The sequence below is a fragment of the Urocampus carinirostris genome, chromosome 12, assembly GCF_059441175.1.
Source record: "Urocampus carinirostris isolate Australia breed hairy pipefish chromosome 12, RoL_Ucar_1.0, whole genome shotgun sequence".
Lineage (NCBI taxonomy): Eukaryota > Metazoa > Chordata > Actinopteri > Syngnathiformes > Syngnathidae > Urocampus > Urocampus carinirostris.
The window spans coordinates 12,298,720-12,314,319 of NC_142360.1; the positions used below are offsets into that span (position 1 = coordinate 12,298,720).

Below are 15,600 nucleotides of genomic sequence, written 5' to 3' on the forward strand. Positions count from 1 at the left end.
CCCCCAAAATATTTGACAGATTAATCAATCAATTATTTGTTGTTGCCCAGAGAATATTTAGTGATAACAATAAAAAATACAATTATGAATAAATTAGTTTTCTAAAGATTTTTTCACTGGTTATCTTCGATACGTTCTTTAAAGAATTATAGCTCTGCAACATAGATGTTCGTTTTAGGTTTAAGATGCACTGAAAGGCTGAGCGACTGGAGATGTTTGTCTAAAATTCCACATTATGTAATCCTCTCTGTAGTATTTTAAATTTAACATCACTGTTTGCGGTTCACGGATCTCTTTACTGCATGCCCGTTGTCAGGGTACAACTTTCCATTTTGAGACTTGTGCAAGTACAGCTGGCAGTGACCATCCCTCCAGGGTGTTTTTGTTTGGGTAAGAAATTGCTAATCCACGTGAAACAGATTGGTATCAACAGTTACCAGTAGCAGGAAAAGCCTCCTGATCTGTCTCATATACAGCACAATAATCATATGGTTGCCGTTTTTCTCGGTGTAAAGCGCTCTCCATCTCTGAAATCATTTTAAATCATATTTCCGCTTCAAACGCAAGTAAGTTGACATGAAATGGGTGAAGTTTTTTGCAAGCTCTACATTGTGTGTCCTCAGTTCCCCGGAGCAACCCCCATCCTCATTCTATCTCGTTCGACTCATCTCCAAGACCCCCTGCATGGTTCTGCGACTGGGCTTCCCCATCGGAACACCAGCACACATTCGAAACAAGGTAGCAGGACATATTGAGGTATTTTCTTCATTTACTTTTTTAACGCCGGTAAATTTGAGTAAATACTTCTTTAAAATACTCAAGGATTTTGTTTATGACACATTGACATTGAATTTTAAGGTACAACATTCAAATTATTATACCTTTCACCCTATGGCAATTGCTCCCCCTTATTAATGATTGCAATTCCCCTTATTAAGTGATAATAAACCTTGCAAAAACATTGCTGCACCTATTTACTCACAACAAGACTGCCTATGTAGAATATCGCAACAATATGAGAAATCTACGATGACATTATTGTCTTACCAGTGACCGAGACGATCCGGATTACAGCCAGAATGCGGGCAAAACGAGATTGGTAAAAAAAAAAAAGTTTTTAAAAAAAATCCCGCACAAAATTTGCATACACAATTTGAAATGAACAAAAATCACATAAAATATTGAGAATATGTATAAATTATGTGTATATATATATATATATATATATATATATATATATATATAAATACTTTTTTAACATAATTTGTTTATAAATGACAAATGTGTTTGACCTTCAGTAATGACATCATTAGATGGATTAACATTTGTAGGTATTTTTTTTCTTCTCTTTTTCCATTTAGTGACTCATTTTCTCTTTAGTCTGTCTTATATTTTCACAAAAATAATTGGACATTCCCTCCTTCCTTTATGTGTATGTATTCAATCTCCCTTTGCCTGTCAGATTGTGGAAGACCTCCGTGAACAGATCCTTAAACTGCGCTTCCCACACCGCATTCAAAGCAAGGAGGCTACACCCAAGACCAAAAGGAAGGCAGCAGCAGGACAACCCTCACCATCCAAGTCTCCTGCCTTGTCTAACCCCAAACACGCACTCTCGGACAGGCCTTGTGTGGTGGTGCTCAACAAGCCACTTGAGAAACTCCTCATCAGGTCAGTTCTGGTCTTGTTCAAGATTGTTATTCTTGTTTTTTTCTGGTGACTATTCTGGAGCTTTCTGCCAGATATGAGAAGCTTCCTTTGGACTTCAGGACTCCGTTCATCTTTAGTATGGAGAACTCATCCTCTCAGCCCTCAGGGGTTGCGGGGCCCCTCAATGTGGCAGGCAACCGAGCTGCCTCGTCCACACTGGCCTCGCTGTCGCGATACTTTCTACACCGGCGCTGGGTGTGGGCGGTACAGAGCAGCCAAGGTCCAGCTGTGGCCATGCATGCCGTTGCGCACATCCTTTCAATGCTGTCTGAGTGAGTGTCTTTATCCTGTCTGTTTTCTAGTGTCTTTTTTCACAGACCTTTGAGCCCATCACAGAGCAGGTGCATTCAAGCTTTGACTAATTGACTCACAGGCGCACTTTGTTTGTCATTGTTAGTCAATTAGGTCGACATTGGCTCATTCAGAAGTCATCAGGGAACTTCTGGAGTCAGTTGGCTGAGCTGAGAGAACAGGGGGGCAATCTTTTTGCAACACCTCATTTTCATTTATTTTTCATAGTAAATATAATCTAAAATGTTGAAATAATTTGGTTTCACTTCACATTTGTGTCTCAAATGTTGTTGAATTCATAGAAAGTATTTTCAGTTTGAAGCCTGAATTGTGGCAATATGACAAAAAGTTCATTGTGGGCCAGTACCTTTGCAAGGCACTGTAAATGTTTAGAATTATAATCATTACTGTTGTATTAAAATGCTCACACTTCTTCAATGTACAGTCTTCCTTAAGTTTCCCTTTGGTGATCAAAAAATTCCCTCAAGAAGGAGCATTATGATGTCAATTGAAATGAAGGAGAAATGATTTCAAAATACAGGGTGTTTCAAAAAACGTAATATCCTGCGAATATTTCTAGTTAGTTATTATAATAGATATATGTATTCCCCTGTGTTAACCCACTAGCAGATCATTTTTATATAAAATAATGGTTATTGAATGGAGTCAGTTACCCAAGATATGCTTCAGCATGTTTACCGACTTGACGTATGCCATGTCTTAGGCGGTGCCCATCTTGAACATTTGGGAAATTGTTCACATAATCTGCATGCTTTTGAATTTCTCATTCAGATTTGGAATTATAAATCTTAAAAATTAATACTTTTTAAAATACTTTAATTTGCCTTAATCTTGTACTTTCTGTTATATTTAAACCTCAAAGAATATAATTTTTTTCAAACCCCCAGGATATTCATTTGTTTAAGGAAGAAAATCAGTTATATGTTGATAAGTTAACAGAAAATGCTTTAGCATCAATACAAAAGAAAATTGTATAAAGATTCTGATATAGATGAAAATATATTTACCTATGTACAGTATCATTAATTTGAAATCAAAATTGTATTTGCCTTCCTAACAGATTAATAGGCTTTACACAAAATTCTTATAACTCTAATGAAGTAACTTCACGACACACATTTTAAGTAGGCTACTTAGAACATTAAAATCCTCCTAAGCAAAGCACTGGTGTCTGCAACCTTGTTGATGATAATATCACTGTCTATGGACATGAAAATTTCCTTTTCCGTGAAGGCCTCCAAACGTTCCCGAGACAGTGAGCCTCTTAGCCTAGTTTTCACACATTTCATAGCAGAGATGCTCTGCTCACATGCAACCCGAGTACAGGAAAGGGTCGACGGGAACTTATATGCCAACCCAATGACATGGTAGGCATCTGTGGAGAGGTTATATTGTAAGAGGACCTGCTGTTTTCTTTTCTTTTTTTCTTTTGTTTCTTTTTTTTCTTTTTCTAGCAATTTCCCTCTTTTTCTTATGGTTTTCCTGCTTTTTCCTTCCTGTTTCTAATTTTCCTTGTATTCTCTTGATTCTTCTAACATTTTACTTCCTTTTACTCTCTTTATACTATTCCTTCCTTTCGCTTTTTGCCTTTATTTTATTTTATTCCTTCCGTTCTTTCTTGTTTGGTCGTTGTCCTATTTTAATTTATAGCTTCAAACGTAACTTTGTCCATAATGTTACTGAATCATTTTTAAATGGATAAAAGCCAGACAGCCCAAACTCAACTTTGATACGAGCTGTCCCTTTCAGGGAATTTCCGTTCTTTCCGATTAGTCTCTGGCATTGACCATATGTGTAGGGAAAGACAGTTTAGGAGATTAAATGTTTATGTCCACTCACGGTGCTGACCCTAAATGTTGTTTGTCTTAAAGGATCCGCCTGTCGGAGGGTTTTAATTTTGCTGCCAGCGGAGACGGCATCGTCAACATGGTCATTGAGCTACCAATGAAGGTAAATGACTTCACCTACATCTTGCACATAAAGGAATAAACACGTTATAGTGCGGCTTTTTTTTAAAAAGGGTTAATCATAAATGTGTGCACCTATAGCATAGCATAGACACTGCCCTCCTTACGAACGACTGTTCGTAAGTTGAATTTGTTTGTAAGTTGCTTCAGTGCTATATTTTGTATGGAATGTATGTTTAAGGTTTATATAAGTATGTTGAAGGCTTGTATAAGTAACCTGTATTGTTTTGAAACTGAAAAATAAACATTTTATAAAATAATGTGCTCTATAACGTTACATAGCAGGCTGAATGATAAAGCATAGTACTTAAAAACAAAGCTACACAGTAGGGGTTGACATTTTGTGGTCTGTGAAGCCCTTTGAGACTCCTTGTGATCAAGGGATATACAAATAAACATGACTTGACTTGACTATACAGATAAATAAAATTAAGTTTAACTTACTTTTGGAAGAGTTAGGCGACTTACTCCTCCGTGGTAAAACGTGGACTAAAAAAAGCGATCAAACCGTTTTCTCAACCGCATCAAGCTTTCGTATTCCACTTTCATTTGAAAGAAACGGCTCACCTCTTCTTTACACTTTACACCAACCATAATGAATGGATGCACGAAATATTAAACAATCCAAATTTTAAAGTTCTTTGCGCGCTGGACTTACAGTATAGAATGTCTACACACGAATTAGGAAGAGGAAGAAGATTTTTTTTTACTTCCGGGTGGATGCTGAGGGACCTCGCACAGAGCCACACGCTGGTAGCGGCGGAAAGAAGCACTATAGTAATGTCCTGTACTTGAAAAAGTTACACAATACAGAATCGAAATATCTTTCGTCATCCCGAAAAAATGTTCGTATCTCCCGTTGTTGTAACTCGAATGTTTCTAAGTAGGGGAGCGTCTGTACCACGTTGTTCCACAACACTCTGGACTGCACTGAGCCCGCTTGCTGAAATACAGCAAAATTTCTCCCCAAAACAGAACTAATATGACAATAACCCGCTGACATTGAATGACTAGCACAAATGTATATTTGTGTCTGTGCTAGGGCGTGTCCACAGACTCAGAACAAGAAAGTCATTCATGCATCGTCCAATACATCCTCTTCCCGCCTCACGCGACCTCCACTAAGGACAGGTAGTGGCTTTTTCAATGTATTATTTTCCTACGGTTATCCACCATTTGTAATCAAATTGGTTCCTAATATTGCAGTTTTTCCACGGATGACGACAATGATACAGAAGTTGAGGCGGTAGATATAGACATGGAGCTCAACCTGGTGACGGAGTGCTGGGTGGAGCCTCAGTGTGGCACAGTTTCTGACTGCTCAGAGCGTCATCACCACATGCTGGGCCTCAGTTACCAGGAAGTGCCTCAAGCTGTGGGTCACTTTGTGACTGTTATTAATTTGTTCGCAAGATTTTTCAGCACCCGACTCCCCACCTTATATAATGTTTTTCCTTTTTGGTTTTTTTCCCACCCGTCGCACAGATTTACCCCAGAGATTTAGCTTGCATGTCCACTATGATGACATTTGAGTACCTGAGTCAGCTGTGTCAGAACAAGGACCATGTCTGCTCTATGCCAGCTGGACTCAAATATACCACAGGTGACAAAGCTATTGACGTTTTATTTTATCTGCTTACATTTTCAACAGTAGAAGCAGTTTGATAAGTATTTTATTTTTATAATAAGTGAGCAGGTGTTGAAAATGAAACTACAAATATGTAAACAATGTGGGCTCTAATGATACAATCATGTATCTATCACAAATATTGTACCAAACATTTTCTATTTCTTTTTTGACTCAACGTTAACCTTGCTTATATGGATGGGTATGTCTATTTATCTTCTGGTTTTAGGCAGTCCTTCTGTCTCAGAAGAAAGCATTCAAATGGTTCCTTTCCAGTTTGATCTCATCCAGCTTCTTCCAAAATGCCAGCAGGTGGAACTTTTCTTCCTGACATTTAGCACGGGTATGAATTTCCCTCCTAATCGAGGTATTCGGTAGAGGTATTTAATGACAGTGTCTGAAATAACGTCTGCACGGAGACCCGGAGCGTGCATCTTTTACGTCGGGCGTACAACTTACACAACGTCTCTGCCCGGATGGCCGACAACTTTTTCAAGAAAGAAAAAAAAACCCTTCGTTTTAATTTATTTATTATTATTATTATTATTATTTTTTTCAAATAAAACGTTTGCTTTATTCCGATTTGGAAATCTTCATTCGGTTTCGGAATTTCGGTTCGTTTGGCAAGTTGCATACTCTACAGCCAATGAGAAGCCTGCATTGAATAACTCCGTGCTTCCGGACTTTCCCGAGCATTATTAGGTCTGCATTTGCATATCAATTTCCAAAGTAGACGCACAGAGAACACAAGAAAAATCAATAAGTGGTTAGGAATCGAGCCAAAACCTCAGCCCCAGAAGAAAGATTTGAAAGAAGCTAACAAAATTTATGACGCTACAAAACATAAACGTACATTAAAAGCATTGTGGAAAGAGGAGTTCACGTGGCTTGTAGCAGACGACGTAACAAACATTGCATGAATGAAGATAAGTAAATACAGGTACATACTGATCGCAGATGGAAAACAGCGATGTCATATACATGCAATGAATGTTATTAGTAGATTTATAATAAACTTGATTTTAAAGTGTTTTTCTGTTATATATTCTGATCATCAATCCTTAATACTTTGCAACAATGTTTTTTTTGCGATTAGTCGTCTTATTGTGTTTCAAGTTGTGAAAATTGGGGCAGGCAACTTATATGGCTGGGCAGGCAAACTTTCAGAGTTGTCTGCCCTGGTGTCCAGTAACTTTTTGTCATGAGACACTGCTAATGAATACTATTTGTGATAAATATAGAGGTATTTCCCCAATGCTACTTTTTAACTGATTTTAACAAGCTGTACGGAATTTGAAACTTTTTTTAACTTGCAGCCGTCATCACGTGCCTCGTGTCATTATGGCAGCCTCTCTCAAGTTTCCTATGTTGTGCTTGCCACGCACGAATAAACTCTTGCTTTTCATCCTTCTTAGTGTTTGGGTTGGCGTTTGGACTTTACTGAAACCAGGACTTTTATTACTCTCATCATTTGTATGCCTCAGTCACAAAGAGAAACAAAAAAAAAAACACAGACAAGCATGAAGTTACACTCAACCCATCCCCGAGCCCCCCATTCCTCCTACCTAATGTGTTCTGCCCCGAACCGCTTAGCCAAAAATAACATAATAGCAGACAAGTGTGGTGGGAAAAGTTTTATAAGGGCTCTTTGAACTCAGGAGGGCATTGTTAACACATACCTTGTAGAGAAAATATTCTACTTTCAACTTTTTAAGGGTACCTCAAACAACGCACTTCATCTTTAAGTTCCCAATGTCCTCTACAATTACAGCAGTATCAGGTTTATGTGATGTAGTATTTAAGTTTTGCTTTTGGCAGAAAACATTTTGCCAAATTTCCTTCCCTCACTACCTGCTTCTGTTCAGATTGTAAAAAATGTTTTTCCAGGAATAATCTAAAGAGGTTTTTGCGAAATTATTTTCTGGGAAAATGACACCTTTTTTGCACGTTCAGAGGTAGAACCAGAGGAGCTCCTCCACAGCGGCCCTTGCCTACCAAACGAGCTGCTCCTGGCCCTCTTTCACAGCAGCCTAGAGCAGGAGCTGAGTGACCGCGAGATTCCCTTAGCTGCTGGTGACCACACTGCATTTGTATGTAGTGTCCTGGAACGTGAGCGCAGTGGCAACTGTGCCCCTTTCACGCTGCCCGTCGTCAAGGGTGAGTCTTTACCTTCCTGGCAAATCTCACCAGTTGAATTATATTATACTCTATTTTCAACAGAAGACTTTACAAGGCCTTTGGAGAGACAGGATGTCACGTCAGCATTTCACTTGACTGGCAGTAGTAAAGGAATGACTGAATCTACCAGCACTTTACAGGTAATGCTGCACAGTATATTTATAATCAGCGTGGTACAGAACAATACAAAAATACCTGATTTAAAAAAAATTGTAAAATGTCTTAGAAAATGTTAAAGCAAAAAACAATAGAATGTAACAACAATGCAATTAAAATTACATTAAAATTACAATATTATTAAATAAAAGAATAGGGTATCCTACAAATAGTGTTCAAAATATTGAAGAAAAGGCCCAGCAACACATTTTATTATTCCAGGCAAGAAGGAGGTTCCCTGTTATAACATTTGTTTTATCTAAATGTTTGATGCCTTCCACCCGGAGACGATATAGTCAATTTAAAAAAACGGCTAGTGCCAATTTGTCCTAATATTCCCCTTACAAAACAATTCCAGACAATTTCATCTCATAACCAGTTCCATGGGCCAAAAAGAAAATTTGTACTTTAATTTTTATGGCAACTTGGATCATGTTATGCTCACTTTGGCTTTGCTTTCTTTGGGTGATGGATTTTTTTTTGTAGTTGTATTTTCCATTTTGTACATGTATAATTTTGTTCCCTCTCTACAATTTGTTTGTCCTTGTCTCTCAATGAAAATGAAAATGGGCATTTTCTTTTTCATTATGTGACATTCCATCTAATAAAACATATATTATCACTCCTCCAAAAAATAAACGTTAAATATTGCTAAATGTAAGCTTTTGACAAAATTATTTGCACTTATTTTGTAAATAATATAAACATTCATCAAATGTAGATAATGCATATTGAAATAAGTGCAACTATTTAAGTCAAGTGATGTTTATTTGTATAGCCCTTAATCACAAAGAGTCTCAAAGGACTGCACAGACCACAGATTATTGCAAACCACTATTATTACATCTTCCCCTGATCTAAAACCTACATGAGGGCAAGGGAAAAAACTCAAAAACCTCAACATGAGGAAAATGAAGAAACCTTGAGAAGGGACCGCACATGAGGCAATCCCCCTTCCAGGATGACCAGGCCGCAATGGATGTTGCAATAACAAATAATAATATTGTCAGCGTAAAATATAGGTTATTCATATGCTATCGACCAGAAGTGTGTTTTTAGGACAAAAACAAAGGCATATATGAAAGTTATTTAGGGGTTCTAAGATTTTTATTGTGTGTTTGACTATCAGAGTTTGGCCAATGCTGATCTTGCATATGATGAGCATTCCCTGGCAGGGCAGAGCTGCAGTGTGCCCCAGTGGAGGTGCTACGCTAAGCACGTCAGTTCTCAGCAGATCCTGCTCACCTTCCTGCCAGCCACCTACGAAGGTGCCACATTTCTATACCTGTTTACTGACAAATGACTTCAACGTACAAACACTTCTACACTTTTTGTATAGATGTCCTATTGTTGATGACCTCGGGGCTTGAGACGCATCCTTTGAGTCATATAAGCACACAGGAGGATGACACACTGACTCCTGGCAACAAATCCCAGGCCGACTCGCCATCGGAATCTGCTGGTGGACGGCGGTTCGAGGCTGGCCTGAGCCAGCCCTTTGAGTTGAGAAGGAGCTTGAATGGCGGTTGTCTCGATGCTATTGATGATATTAGTGGGACATCTGACGCACTGCCCACAGATGGCTTAAATGGTAGGCTTTTTGAAAGCCAGCCCGGAACCCCTAGCTCAGGTCAGTTTATGACAGATGCACGTGAGAATTTCTTTGTCACACATTCAAATACCCACACTTTTCCCGGTTAAAGAAATCAGCATGAATGTTACATATTTCTACTGCACGTGTGTTGTAGATTCAGGTGAAAAAGTTCACTTCTCTGAGCCCCAGCATTGTGCTGCGCCTGGTCGCATCAATGGTGGTATCATTGGGCGCCAGCTTTCCCAGGAGAGCAAGGGGATGCAACTCAAGTGTCCTGTCTATGTGTACAACTGCTGCTTGGAGCTGCTCAAGGAGCAGTTGGTACACCCCACCACCAACCGTCAACCCAGAGACATATTCTTCAGGTAGGTGTGGGCAATTGATGCCTTCCATTCAGCCACTCTTATACCACCTTCCTGTGACAATATCTCTTTGGCACCACACATAACCTCCAGTACGTTGGCTTGGCAAAAACGTATGGCAATTCAGCATTATGCTTACGTATAGGACAAAGTTGTGAGTTGAGAGTTGTTATACATTATGTAACCCCACTCTGCAGTCAGACATCAACAAAACTACTTTGACTTATTATCCTGGCTGGAATTAGAACCCCAACTCATTTATGCATCATCTGGAGAATAGGATACTAGATAAACATTCCAAGTTACCTGCGGTGGCAATGAAAGACCACCGGAGTAATTGTTGATTGTGTGTTTGTGGTTGTCTTGAAAACTGAGTAGACCTCAAGAGGCTCAGTCTTGGCCGATGTATCAGCAGATGAAGTCCAGGTGAGACTAGCTGCTTGTTTTTGTCTCAATGCTTTTTCCACTTTGCACGCTGCATCTTTTCATAACAGAAAGAGGAAGTAGAGGTACCTGTCATATAATTTGGTACGGCTGGACTACTAATGCTAGAATAGTATATATGCACCACAGATGATGTTTTTATCCATTTTCGGGGCAATTTTACTCTTCTAGCTTGTGGCCACACACAGCTAGATCTAGTTGGTCAATACTGACAAATTGGCCTCAATGCATTTCTAACATAACGACAAGCATATTAACATCTTCATCTGGACTTTCAAATGGAATGGCTTTACCTTGTCCGAAATTCAAGAGACATTCTTTTATATTTTACTTGGGACTTGTTGTCCCTGACTCACCAAGACTAATTGATTCCTATTAAGCAAGTCTTTTGTTCCATTGTTCAGTATCTCCTGATATTCATCCCATTTTTTTCTATGGCATTGTGTTCCAACAGATCACTCTCTCAGGAGCGCAGCAGCCCCTCACCTTGGACCGATCTTTTGGTTCATCCTCACAAGCACAAGGAACTGGCCCACTATTACAGCTTGCTTCAGGAACATTACCAGCAGAGCTTTGCCAAAGGTGTGCCACTTAACTATTCACATTGTTCCATCACAGCTTGATTAGGTGACAAAACTAGAGAAAGTAGATATATTTAATTATAGAGTTTTTATTCTCTGTAAAAGTTAACTGTGCTTTAGATAAGGGGTCCAGTTCTGCTTGTGAATTTGCTTGTACCATAAAATCAATATCAAAATAGTAATATAAATCCAGAATGAGGGGACAAACTGGGGACATAGTTGGCCTGAGCTATTGCCTATTGTTGTTGAACCTCTGCCTGAAAAGGTATCAAAGAAGGGTATGCCTATTGTTTGGGTTTAGGGGTTTACCGAAGCCTTCAGCAATCCTTCAGCATCAGTTCCCAGGACATTCTAATGGCCATGGACTACTGCGAGGAGTCCCTGCAGGAGATTGACATCACAACCTTCCTTAAAACGTTGTGTGGACACATCCGGGTGTTCCAGGAAAATGGCAAGGCTCTGACTTTGACTCAGCATCCCAAAGCCCCTAGGAATTCAGCCACGTTTATCGTCGGAGATGCTGAGGAGGATGGAGCAGACGGAAAATCAGCTGCAGCCTCCTTGTCCAGGTAGAAAAACACAGTTTTATCTATGTAACAGCCTTACTCCAATATTTACTTCAACCACCTTTCACACTTATTATTTACCGACCTCTTTATAATCAGCAAATGTATGTTTCACTGGGTTGAAAAGAAAATCCAAAGCTCTTGATGATTGAAGTGCGTTAAACCAGTAGAGCATTTAAGGATATTTTCGACGCCAACTGTAATGTTCTGTGTCTGAATTAGTTTTGAGTCACAAGATGCCAGTGAAGCAGAATCCCAAGGTCCTACCCAACCCAACCTCATCCATGATGTCACCAGTAAAATGCCGGCGTTCCCCCTGGAGTTGCTCCAGACGCATCCTACCTGTGACATGTGTCCGGACGTGCACAAAATTATTCAGGTGAAATAGTGCAGTGGAATTCATGCATTCCATCCTTCTGCTGTGACGACACCTAATACCCCAACTTTCGCAGGAAAAGTTCTTGGGGATCGTTTTACAGTATTTCAAACCTGTGCCTTCCAATCCACACTACTTCTTTTACTGCCCACCATGTTCTAAGAAGGAGGTAAGGAAGTCCATTTTTATTTTCTCAATGTCTTAAAAATAAAAAATATTACAACAAATGTAGACATGCACTAGGTACACAATGTTATGTGTATGTTAGTTACCGTAAATTCCGTACTATAGAGCGAAAATTAACCCAGACCCGGCTTTAAGTCCTGCGATTGAAACTGTATGTCCTTCATTAAAGTACACAGTCCAAAAATCACAGCCGGCCAAATGAACAGAAAATGATACCGGTACTTAAGGTTTGATGCAGACCTGCAGAGTCCGGGTCCTGTTGAAAGTAATCCAAGGAAAAAAGTGTATATTTCCAAAAGTAAGGGAGGGAAAAATATATATCCACGATTGTCCGCCGTGTCCACAAACACTCACCTTTACCGGTCCCCACTTCCTGTCACCCCGCGTTTGTTACGCCCCTTCTTTTTAATTGGCCTGTGCAAAACATATCAGAATAAGTGTCCAAAATAAATACAAATAAGTACGTTACAAAAATATACCGTTGCAAATACATATTATACATGGTTACACATATTTACAAAGGAAGACGGTACTCCGAGAGAGTTTTCAAAGCTTTAATAATAATAATAAAACTTTAATCCCAAACGGTGCCTGACAGGGCAGTTAATGGTAGCAACACGCTAGCAACACGCTCGCAACACAGTAAACGGGTCTGTTAAAAAAACATACCGTACTTGTAAAAATCACGGTAAACCGTCCTCATCTTCCTCCTTAGAACTGAAGCCATCAAAGTCGTCTTCCTCAGTGTCGGAAAGAAACTTTGTCATATAGATGTCGTCCTACGCTCCTGCAGCCGGACTTGCGCTGTCACTGTCGCTGGAACTTTCATCCACTCCTGATTCTATGCCCTCCTCCCCGTCACGCAGCAGACCGGCTTTTCGGAACCCGTTGGTGATTTTTTGATGCTGCCCCTCGCTGTCGGGATCCACTGGCAGACTTACGAAAAAGTTGCCTTTCGCATGCGGCCAGTTTTCGTGAAAGATTTCTCGCTGGTAGTCAAGCCAAGAGGTTGCAGTCTTCCTCGGCGCATATATTCCACCGGTCTAAATCTTACCTTTTGTACTTGAGCGCTGCTGGCGGCCGTTAGAAAAATACATAAATTGGCCGCATCACTGAATAAGCTGCAGGGTTCAAAGTTTGGGGGAAAAGTAGCGGCTTATAGTCCGGAATTTACGGTACTTTGTGCAATTTCAGTGTATGTGAACTCGTGCTGCCATGTTTGGCTCCTGCAGGATGACTCAGAGGATGGTGATATAGAGATGAAACAAACTGAAGATATTGTGTCTGAGGCCGAGCAAGCCACTGAAGACGGCAAGTGATATGCCCACATCTTTTCATATACCATTTATTCTTCTACATTGGAGGGTATATGCAATAGGGGATACTGACACAATATATTTTTAGAAATGACGTCCAGCGGCTGCACCACCACAGAGAGCGACAATGACTTGGTTGTGGAATACGAGGAGCAGGCCAGCGGCAGCAGCATCAAGAACCATAGCGGTGGCGAGGATTGTTCGCACTCAGACTCCAATACGGTCAACCAAGACCAGGACCAAGACTCTTTCAGTATCCTGGAAGATGGAGACTCTCTGCTAGAAGCTGAGGGGCCACAGATGGTTATGCCTCCACTCTTTCTACATGTCACCTGCTCTGTCAGTGCCAAGAGTTGTCATGGATCTATACCCATTCACACCCTGCCCACTTGCCTTGGTGGGTAAATTATAAATTGCCCTCAGGTTGCAATAAAACACTCTTATTGTTTGAGTTATGCAATGATTTACTATGAATGTGCTCATCAATTAGGGTCTTGAACAATGATTAGAGGGGTCAGAGTTTTTTTTAATCCTGCTTGAAAGTGAATTTATGCTCTGACACAACTTTAATGTTACAAAACCTCCAGTAGATCTTAATGATGCACCATTATTTAAATTAGACATATGTATTGGCTACTGTGCTTTCCACATAAGCAGATCCAAGTCTGCAATTCAACAGTATAATTTTTGGGAATATTGTACCAACAGGTCAGGTCATTTCCTGCCTGGAGGACGCTGAAGCCTTGCAGTCGGTTGACCTAAACGACCTCTCGGTCACATTGGATATCTTTGTCCTCACTCTTCCTTTGGAGATTGAAGTCATGGGTGACTTTCATCACAATAGGTTAGGTGTTTTTTGTTACTATCAAATGTGGCATTATATTTAATGATTGCGTTGTGCAATGTACTTGTTGGTCTAGGTACACATCTGAAAGCAGCGTGTCTCTGAACCGTTCTCCGGGTCAGCCGTCATCGTATAGGTCGGATGATGAGCTGTCTGGCGTGTTGGAGGGCTTAAAAAGAGCTGACATGGACATGTTAGTGTAAACATTTTTTCAGTGATTTATTTGGAAAGCACTTTTGAAGCAGCCACAGCATGTGCTTCGAATGATCCTCGTCGGACAGAATTAATTTAATGAATACAATTTATGATAAATCATCGGTGACCATATTATAGTTTGTCTATGGAAGTATTTGTACTGTTTTAATTTCAAAATTAGATGTGGCTATACCTTTAAAATGAAAACCTCAAAATAAGGGCAGTTTGATTTGAATTTGAATTGTTCACTTTCAGGGTTTGTGGTGAACCTTTGTCCAAATTGCCACTCCCACATAAGCTTGCCATCCTGGCCACCATGGATGAGGTAAGAAGTATGCAGTGATGATCATTTTTGCCTGGGAGGCTGTCGAATGAAAGTTACAAATGTAAGTAAGAACTTCCTGCTCCATTCCCAATCCGTCAGATCCGATGGCTGCTGGAGGATGAGATTGTGTCAACACTGCGCCGCTCGCATACCATTGGCCCGGCGACGCTCCTAAAGGTTGCGCAACATGTGGCTCACTCAGCTGGGAGGATACACTGCCGCAGCGAAGACGTGCCGCTGCAATTTGTTTTCAGACCTGAACAGTCCCTGGAAAAGTTCAAGGAGGCAAGTAACTGTAGTTAGACACCCTCCAATATGACTTTCACACAAGTTGGGCAAAATCTGTATAGGGTGAGAATCTTCATTTACTTTAAAAAAAACGTCAGCAATAGTAGTCATAAATAAGTTGTAATCGTGCTATATAGTAGGTATATACAAGGACCAAAAAAACACAATAACGCAAATATGATTATAGATAGTAGCACCTTGCAGATACTGAAGAATTTTTGAGAAACCTATATGAATTCCTATTTAAGACACGTATACATCCAAAACCCAAACTGCTAAACAGTATTCTGGATTGTGCCTCCTTTAGGAGTTCTGTCGAATGGCACTCTCGGGCTATGTGCTCAACAGCGAGCAGGACAGCTTCTATTACGTGTCTCTGAGCAGAATGCACCTTCAAAGGATTCAAGCTGTCAATAGGCTATCAGAGAGCACCAATTCCTACAGCATGCCACCTAAGGAAGAGTCACTCTTGGAAAGCGATGCAGAGACAGAAGATGTGGTAAGAAAGTAAAACCTTTGAAAACTTTTAAAAATCTGGTTAGAAAAAAGTCCAGTAATTTGTTTTTGATATAT

General features: G+C 40.0%; 1 protein-coding gene across 1 annotated transcript in view; it reads left to right on the forward strand.

Annotated features, from left to right (window-relative positions):
* Window positions 1-15,600, forward strand: part of szt2 (SZT2 subunit of KICSTOR complex) — a 79,388-nt gene that overhangs the window by 9,990 nt on the left and 53,798 nt on the right. Inside the window, exons 14-37 of the mRNA XM_088350409.1 lie at window positions 624-738; window positions 1,463-1,671; window positions 1,743-1,982; window positions 3,894-3,972; window positions 5,032-5,120; window positions 5,196-5,364; window positions 5,475-5,592; window positions 5,846-5,959; window positions 7,570-7,773; window positions 7,840-7,934; window positions 9,080-9,218; window positions 9,290-9,580; window positions 9,699-9,909; window positions 10,805-10,932; window positions 11,233-11,500; window positions 11,720-11,876; window positions 11,950-12,042; window positions 13,292-13,370; window positions 13,464-13,772; window positions 14,084-14,219; window positions 14,296-14,412; window positions 14,670-14,739; window positions 14,839-15,024; window positions 15,335-15,526. Coding sequence (XP_088206535.1) covers window positions 624-738; window positions 1,463-1,671; window positions 1,743-1,982; window positions 3,894-3,972; window positions 5,032-5,120; window positions 5,196-5,364; window positions 5,475-5,592; window positions 5,846-5,959; window positions 7,570-7,773; window positions 7,840-7,934; window positions 9,080-9,218; window positions 9,290-9,580; window positions 9,699-9,909; window positions 10,805-10,932; window positions 11,233-11,500; window positions 11,720-11,876; window positions 11,950-12,042; window positions 13,292-13,370; window positions 13,464-13,772; window positions 14,084-14,219; window positions 14,296-14,412; window positions 14,670-14,739; window positions 14,839-15,024; window positions 15,335-15,526 — 3,808 coding nt within the window. The remainder of the gene's footprint in view (window positions 1-623; window positions 739-1,462; window positions 1,672-1,742; window positions 1,983-3,893; window positions 3,973-5,031; window positions 5,121-5,195; window positions 5,365-5,474; window positions 5,593-5,845; window positions 5,960-7,569; window positions 7,774-7,839; window positions 7,935-9,079; window positions 9,219-9,289; window positions 9,581-9,698; window positions 9,910-10,804; window positions 10,933-11,232; window positions 11,501-11,719; window positions 11,877-11,949; window positions 12,043-13,291; window positions 13,371-13,463; window positions 13,773-14,083; window positions 14,220-14,295; window positions 14,413-14,669; window positions 14,740-14,838; window positions 15,025-15,334; window positions 15,527-15,600) is intronic.